The sequence below is a fragment of the Sinocyclocheilus rhinocerous genome, unplaced genomic scaffold, assembly GCF_001515625.1.
Source record: "Sinocyclocheilus rhinocerous isolate Xijiao unplaced genomic scaffold, SAMN03320098_v1.1 scaffold1423, whole genome shotgun sequence".
Lineage (NCBI taxonomy): Eukaryota > Metazoa > Chordata > Actinopteri > Cypriniformes > Cyprinidae > Sinocyclocheilus > Sinocyclocheilus rhinocerous.
The window spans coordinates 253,090-261,454 of NW_015625105.1; the positions used below are offsets into that span (position 1 = coordinate 253,090).

The 8,365-nt window shown below is 38.5% G+C and overlaps 1 protein-coding gene across 2 annotated transcripts in view; it reads left to right on the forward strand.

The window, feature by feature from the left end:
* LOC107749627 (transcriptional activator GLI3-like) overlaps window positions 1–6,212 on the forward strand; it is a 230,462-nt gene extending 224,250 nt beyond the window's left edge. Inside the window, exons 14-16 of one of the 2 annotated variants that reach the window (XM_016564795.1) lie at window positions 800–1,196; window positions 2,029–3,567; window positions 3,598–6,212. In XM_016564795.1, the coding sequence (XP_016420281.1) occupies window positions 800–1,196; window positions 2,029–3,567; window positions 3,598–4,352 (2,691 nt within the window). In that variant the 3' untranslated portion in view covers window positions 4,353–6,212. Of the gene's footprint in view, window positions 1–799; window positions 1,197–2,028 lie in introns of both variants that reach the window. The other variant, XM_016564794.1, reaches the window with a different exon arrangement.
* Window positions 6,213–8,365: the final 2,153 nt, after the last annotated feature.

The following is an 8,365-nucleotide window of genomic DNA, read 5'->3' on the forward strand; positions in this document are numbered from 1 at the left end:
GTAGGGACAATATCGACCCTGGCAAAAAGTGGTGGGGACATGTCCCACCCGTCCCACCGGCAAATTACGCCTATGGTGTCAATGCATTTAAGAATTTAAATCACCATTTTTGCTACCATTTTGCTGCACATTTGGCTCAGACTGCATTTTGAAATTCACACTGCATTTAGCTACAATTATCACGCGGTATCACGATGAAGATGCAATTCCATGTGTCCTACCCCTAAGTCTAAATGCATTTAGGGAAAATGGCATTTAAATTATAATTTTGCTACAGTTTTTGCTTGGATATGTTAAACATATCTAATCAATTTGGGTAATACAATTTCATTTTAATTTTGCAACTTATAAAGCATTAAAATAGGTTTTTAATTTACATATTAAATCTAGTGTAGGTAATGGCAAATGTAAATTATATAATTGAATTTTCATTTTGCACTAAATGTTGCAAATATGTATGGGTAAATGTACATTTAAATAAAGAAATACATTGCCATTTTACATATTGCATTGTCATTTTGCATATTACATTTCAAAATGAATTTTGCTACCCATATGCTTCCATATTTTTCAGGGGTAGGGTTGCAGACCTCGGTTCTATTAGGTGTTATTACATGCCAGGATATGAGAAATTTTGTCAACATGGCATTTCACTCTCCTCGTTGCATTTATCCATTTCACCTGTGCCAGAAAAAAAATGTGCCAGAAGATCAGGATTGTTTTTTTGTTTGTTTTGTTTTTTCTGTGATAAATTGAATAAAATTTAAAATATATGGTCTCTCTTCTCTTCCCCTCTTAGACGTCTCAGCCAAGCACTGGCGGTCAGTCTTCATGCAGCAGTGACCAGTCCACCGGCGGCCCCCATATCGGCCGTGGAGTCCAGCTTGCTGTGAAAAGCATTGGGCTTGCGGGGGAGGAGGCAGTGATTGAGGACCAGGAAAATGAAGAGAAGGAGGAGGAAGGAGAGGGAGAGGAGGAGGATGCCCCCATTATGGACTCTACAGTATCCACTGCAACAACCACAGCGGCAACACTAGCTTTTCAGACTCGTCGAAGTGTAGGACGGCCTCTACGCTGGATGGAGCATGTTAAGATGGAGAGGTTAAGGCAGGTGAATGGAGCTGTGCCTAGGCTAGGACATATGTCCCCAACACCACCCCCTAAAGGCCAGGCCCTGCCTGCCCTCACAGGAAAGGGTAAGTCTGAGGGTGTACTTACACTAGGCAATCTGAACCATACCCGAGCACGTTTGACCCCCAAAGTCCAGTTCATTTAACTAGTGTTCCCTGGCCCGCTTGAAGAGGTGGGCTCAGACACGGTTCATATAGTATGAGCGCTAACAATGCCGAGACATATGACACCAATTATGTGGCTGTTCCATTTAACCAACATCTCTTAATAAATCTATCAACAAAGATTTTTTAAACAACATATTATGCATGTGAGAGGACCGTGTGTCACCACACCCCAAATGGCTCAAAATAATAAGCTACAGAGTTAACATTTCTTATGTATTCTGTTATGCTGAGTGAGAGTGCTTTTGATCCTGTTTTCTCCAAAACAGTTGCATCATAAAGACATGCTCAGGCCCGGAACATTAAAGTGCAATATGAATGCAGCAGGGGAGTGGGGAGGGGGTACAATCATGTTTGGGCATGGTACAATACACCTGTGCCGAGTGCAAGTACATCCTTACTTTCAGAGCTTTCTCAATATACTGAAATTTACACATTTAAAGGGTTAGGTCACCCAAACATGAAAATTAAGTCATTATTTACTCAACCTTACGTTGTTTTAATGCTGTACAGCCTTCTTATTCAGACCTTAAAAGTAGAAATCAGGACAGTTTTGAGGAAATCATGATTAATAAGACGTGACACAAAATAAAATCCATGTACTTTATTTCTTGATTTTTTCATTTACAGTTTCATTTCTGGATAAACTTACCCATTAATGTCTAATTATGACTATAATTGCATCGTAATAATAACATTAACCTCACCTAATAAGAGTATTTCTCATGATTAGGTTCATGCCTTGGTAGGAGTAGTTCTGTGGGGGTTCCCCAGCCTCCTCCATGTCTTGAGCCGTCCAACACAGAGCTGACGGTGTTAAATTTGCTGCGTGAACGCCGGGACAGCAGTGGCAGCAACACCAGCTCGGCCTACCTGAGCAGCAGTCGTCGATCCTCTGGCATCTCCCCCTGCTTCTCCAGCCGCCGTTCTAGCCAGGCCTCGCAGTCTGAGCACAACCACCATCGGCATATTCACAATCTCAGTGCCACTGACTCTTATGACCCTATCTCCACTGATGCCTCACGACGCTCCAGTGAAGCCAGCCAATGTGGAGGTGGAGGAAGTTCAGGTGGGATGGTGTACAGTGGAAGTGAAGGTACTGGAGGAAGTGGGATGGAGGCAAGAGGTGTTCTCAACCTCACTCCAGCTCAACACTATCACCTGAAGGCCAAATATGCCGCTGCTACAGGTGGGCCTCCTCCCACACCCTTGCCAAATATGGAGCACATGAGCCTAAAGACTCGTCTGGCTTTGATGGAAGATAAACAGAACATGGGCCAACTTACACTACCACCACTGGTCAGGCCACGTCGCTGTAGTGATGGTATGCACAATTTACATGGCAGTCAAGCAGTGTATCAACGAAGGGGATTGTACCCTGTTGAAGGTCCAGGGAATAGTGATCGAAGAGCCAGTGACCCTGTGCGTAAACGGGATACGAGTGCTTTTGGTTTGCCACAGTTACAGCGTTTCAGCAGTTTAAACAACATGAATTCATTACCCCATATTGCTGGTAATCATTCTTTAGATGGAGAAAATAACAGTCTGAGCTTCCAGAACTACATCTTTCAGAGAAGTCTACACTCGCCTTGCCCTCCCAGCATCATGGAGCAATCAGCACTTGAGGACTTGGCAATGGACCAAGATGGTCTTCTGTTACATGTTGATGAAGACATTCTGCCAGATGACTTGGTGCAGTATCTTCATTCCCAAGATCAAGAATCGGATCACAACCAAGACAACCATAGCAGTGATTCCAGTGCCCATAGATCCAGTTTTGACCAGGGTACTGCAGATGTCCAGAACTTCCTCAACCCACAACAGCAACAGGAGGAGATAGAAGGGGAAATCACTAGTAAAGATATAATGCCTATCCAGTGGAATGAAGTGACCTCTGGTAGTGCTGATGTTTCTCCTCCCAGGCAGCAGTCTCAGAGGTGCAGAAGATGGTCAGACCAGAGTGGCATAGTGAGCAATGCCTTTGGTCGCTTTGGAAACATGGTTGTGCAGCAACAACTGCATACAGAGTTCATGGATCAACACTCAACTCTTTGGAGAGATGGTGTCGAACACATGGCAGGTATGAACTACAGATGCATACATCCAGAGCAGCATCAACAAATTGCAAAGCCATCCCAACAACAGCCCAGGACAAATCCAGGCATTAAGAATGAGTCTTCTTCAAACTCCAAACTGGAATCAAGGCCCAACAACTTTGGTCGACCAGACTTCTCTTATATCTCTTTGGGCCCCCTCCATCCTAGCTGTACCCAGCAGACAACTATATCCCAAAATAACCTTGAGCAAAATCAAACAATAACACATCAATTCAGCAGCAACCTTTCGTTGCAAAGACCAGCTAACTGCAGCTTGTCTCCGGCAACACTACTGCCTCACCAGGCCCAAAATCCTATGACTCACCCACCTGTCAATAGTGGCCATAGAGGCTTATATCACACACAACCCTACTTCATTCAGCAGGTTATCAATGGTCATAATGCACATTCATGCCAGCAGCAAAGCTTGAGAAATGGAAATGGAACCAATTGCTCTCTTGCAAATCAGGTTTCAGGACTTAAGCTTGAGGCAGAGGATTACCTTCAAACCAACACTTGCTCTTCTATCCAGCGACAAAAGCCTGTGTTTATTGCTAAGTGTTTTGACACGTCAGAGTCCAAAACTTCATCTTCTCATGATACAGGACAGTCATGTTTAATGGAGTCCTTGACAGCTGAGACAGAAACACCTTCTGAGGCCCTTCTGTCCCCTGGGGTTGATCAGGTGACCAGTACAGTAGAAGAAAGCCTTGGTGTCTTAGATAATGTCGGTTTAGATATTTGTTCCATCCTTGAGGATGGTTATGAGCAGGGTAGTGTGGTGTCTGACATAATCAGTCCCAGTTTTTTCCAGGGTCTGTCTAGAACTTCCTCTCGGCTGACTACTCCCCGTGTTTCAGCTTCATTTCATCCAGGCACTAACAACATGGCTATTGGTGACATGAGCTCACTTCTTACCACCCTCGCAGAAGAGAGCAAATTTCTGGCTATTATGCAGTAATCTGTGCACTCCCCCTCCAAAAAATTGTTACGCTGTTATAGATAAGACAAATTTAACAGACTTGTGTATGTAATGTAAAGATGTGGGATGAGAAAGAAAGTTATTGCTTTATATTTATTAAAATAGTTTATTAGGTGATGTTGACAAAGTGTTGGTACACAATCTTGAATCTGTCTTATCTTCCTAGAGGCAGTGACCAATAAATCCATTCCATTTCTGGAATAGAGGCTATTTTAAAAGCCCTTCTTTTATATCGTTATATGATGATGCAGATGGATTCACTGGTCTTCTTTTCATCACATTGAAACAGTATTCTCTGTGTTGTTGTTGATATTTTTATGTTTTGTTGTACATTGTAGCTAGAAGTGCATGATAATTTTCTTATTAAGTGTACACAGTGTTCACTAAACTGAGTAGGTTAACTCATTGTATTATGTATCTTTGTTGTTGAGTGCATTGCATACTACAAAAATGGTGTGAATATGCACAGACTTAACTGTCATCATGTCAAAACAGGGTGGAATATCACTCTTAACAGGCCCAAGTGTCATATTTTGATTATTCTAAATGTCTTTTTAAGTGTCTTATATCAGAGATGTTGCAGTGATTATAATATAAGTCTTACCAAATGTTGTTGACCAATTTTTCCCAACATGGCAATTAAGAGGGACCACTTTGTTGTGTAAGGGTATGACAAGTTGACAAGTGTAGAGCAAAATGCTAGAGCTGATCACTTAATATCTCGATTATATTGACTGTATCCTTGTAAATAAATGTTAATATTTTTCTTCATTTTTTTATTTTGCAAAAATTTACATTTTGCATAATTTTGATCATATTGTTAATGACTGGTGCTGCTGTTAAGCAATGCATTACATGACAAAAAAAAAAAAAAGCGTGATCATTTTAGTCAATCTCAACATGTTGCTTATTGCACAAGTCAGTTTTTTAATTTGTGGCCAAAATGTGTTAAAAGCAATGGTATCAATGTTTAAATTTATCTAAATATCTGGAATATCTGTAATATTATTTGTTATCTTGTTTACAACAGTCAGTTGTGTGCTGTTTTTGTCACAGCAGTGCAGTGAATTTGTAGTGAGATCTCATTTATGCCGTGGCTTTTTAGATCAACCTGTCTTTGCTTATCTATTAAAAAACCTCTACCTTCCTCACTTCTGAATTAGGACATTTATAAACACCAAGACGCAACAAGCTCCACTACAGGAGCTAATAGACTTTTTAGCAGTATTAAAAATATCCTGCAGTTTCTGCCTGCATATGTATAGTTTTTAAAGGTGTACTCTCGTAATTAGGTTCTGTTTGTTTTTGTATGGTTATTTGAACATTTTCTGTAGTTGTGTATTGGCATCTTTGTTTAGTTTTGAACACAGAAGTGGTATGACCTATTCCTCTTTAAAAGGACTAGAGGCTTTGAGCCTAAGGTATGTGCCTTATTAATGCTTGTCCATACAAAAGAGACACTGCCATTTTCTTCTTCTTCTTCTTCTTCTTCTTCTTCCTTTTATGTTTCTTTTTTAAGGAATTAAAGAGAAAAAAATGTGTATGGAAAGAGTCCTATGACTTCACATGTTATATGGAACACTACATTCTGTTGGTTGGGCATTGAGAAATGTGATGTGTAAGCAATGTTAGTTGCTTTGTTGTTGTTTTTAATAGTTATTACATTTGTTTTTATGCTTGTAAATACATATTCATTCTGTAGACTTTAGTTAAGAGTTTAGGTGGCATCAGGGGTCAGAATTAGTATAAATATCCTACTCTATTAAGCAGGAATCCCTGTGCCCTGTCTTACATTCAAACAGGTGTTCAAAATAGAATCACGGTGCCTAGCACCCTTAGACTGGGAACAGAGTCTGAATTCTCTTTTTTTATATCATATTAAAACAAATGTTTGTATGGTTTTAATAAAAAAATAAATTTAAAATAAATGCAACAGTTGTCTTTGCTGGTGAGTATTTGCTATTGATGTACTGTATAAGAAGAGGAAGTTACAGTAAAATACAATATCAGTAGGTGATACTAAACAGTGCTTTAATGCAACATATACGATTATCTTATCTGTGTGCAATATTTAATCTGGCTGTTCATAATGCAATACTATTTTCTCTGCTCTGAGCTGAGTTAATGCTTCACATCAGTTCTAACATATTAGTGTGTTGTGCAGTAGATAAGCTATATGATTCTGAAGAGACTCTTGATCACATAAATACCTAAGAAAGCTTTTGAAACATTCTTATTTAAATGCATACATCACAATGACTCTAGTTAATGTTTGCATTTGTACACAATCTTGGACTGATACTGCAGAGGAAATTTAAAATCATGTTGTTCTGAATGTTATGATATTTTGAATAGTGTAACTGCAATTTTTTTACCACAGGTAAATTAATTGACTTTAGTGTCAGTGACGTTAGTGACTTTACAGATAATGATATTTGTTATGAAAGTCAGTGTTTAAACACATTAAGAAACTTTTAAAGCAGTGTTCAAATTATGTCAAAGCTCTTAGGGGGTCCCCCCTTCAAAAATAAATAAATAAAAACTATAGCCCTTTTAATATTTCTCAACAAAAATCAATGTAATAGCAAATTTAGCACATTTCTTTTAATCTCTCTCTTGTCATATTGTTATTTTTGGGTTTGTTTAAATTAAATATGATATTTTTTTCATCTTGTCCTTGTTATCTTTGAGAAAACCTCATAACCTAGTGACTGTTTGTCGGTTCTAAGATGAAAGCTTATCCAATATCAGTTAATTAGGTGTACCAAACAGTCATTAAGCAAAGAAGAATCAAATATCTTACCCATAGGCACAATGGCGCAATTCCCACTTTTTTCCCCCTTCAAATTTCTCCTTTCAGCTTGATGCTTTATTTTTGACTTGTCACGAAAGTTTATCATATGTGTTTTTACATTTTGCCAGTTTAAGCATTCAAAAGATTTTACCCATTTAAGTGCAGGAAATCACAAAAGATAAAACTAAATTCAGGACTGGAGCACCGTTTTCTGTGTGCGCACACACCCAAAGCACAATAGAGAGCCTAGTCTCAGACAGCAAGTGCCAAAAGGCGGTAGAGGCGATTGCCTAGGGCCCGCGGCAGCGAGGTTGTCGATAAAATTTTTAGGTGTGTTCAGCTGGAAGCGTATGCCTGTGTATTAGGGATTTCCTGGAACGTCATATGATTTATGGCTTCTTTGAGTTATGGATTTTGCACTTATGCACTAAGTTTTTCTCCAGTGTAGATGAGTTTTTTTTCTATCTCTCAGTGAATGTATAAGATTTCCTGATAAAAAATTTTGATTTTTTTTTGTCAAAGATTTTTAATCATAATTTATTTTATAATAAATCCTTAGACCTTTCTAAACATTTATAGGTATAGGCCTCCTACATGTTAACAGGTCATGCTGCAGTTTTATGTATATATTGATAATAATCATTATCAATAATTATTGTTTTGTTTAACAATAATCAGAATTAGTCATATTGATATATAATAAAAAACATTTTTGGCCAAATAGTGCAGCCCTAAAAACAGGCACAACAAACTCAGTGTTCTTTATCATTTTTGGTAAATAAAGAAAAAGTTAGTCTGAAAACCTTTCTTGGTACAATTCAGATTTTGTTGTTACAGTTCAGATTTTGGAATTCACTTAATAGTGCCTTTCAGAATAGTCATCTCATAACGCAAGTCTTGTTACACATTGATGCTATTTTTTATTTATTTGAAATGAAACAATGATAGAGAGATTGATCATTCATGATCGAAAGTGAAGTTGTGGTTTAAATGGAATCCAAACGGTATCTTTCCGGAGCCGAAAAAGGATGTTTTGACTGCTACATTATATTTATTGCTGTAGTAGGCTATTAGTACTTGTTTTATAAATGTAATGATGCCCCTGTCATGATCACAGACAGACTTGTCATATGAGGAAAAATTGTGCCACATTTAGTGTGTTACATTAAATAATTTCTCTTTTTTTGGGGGGGGGGGG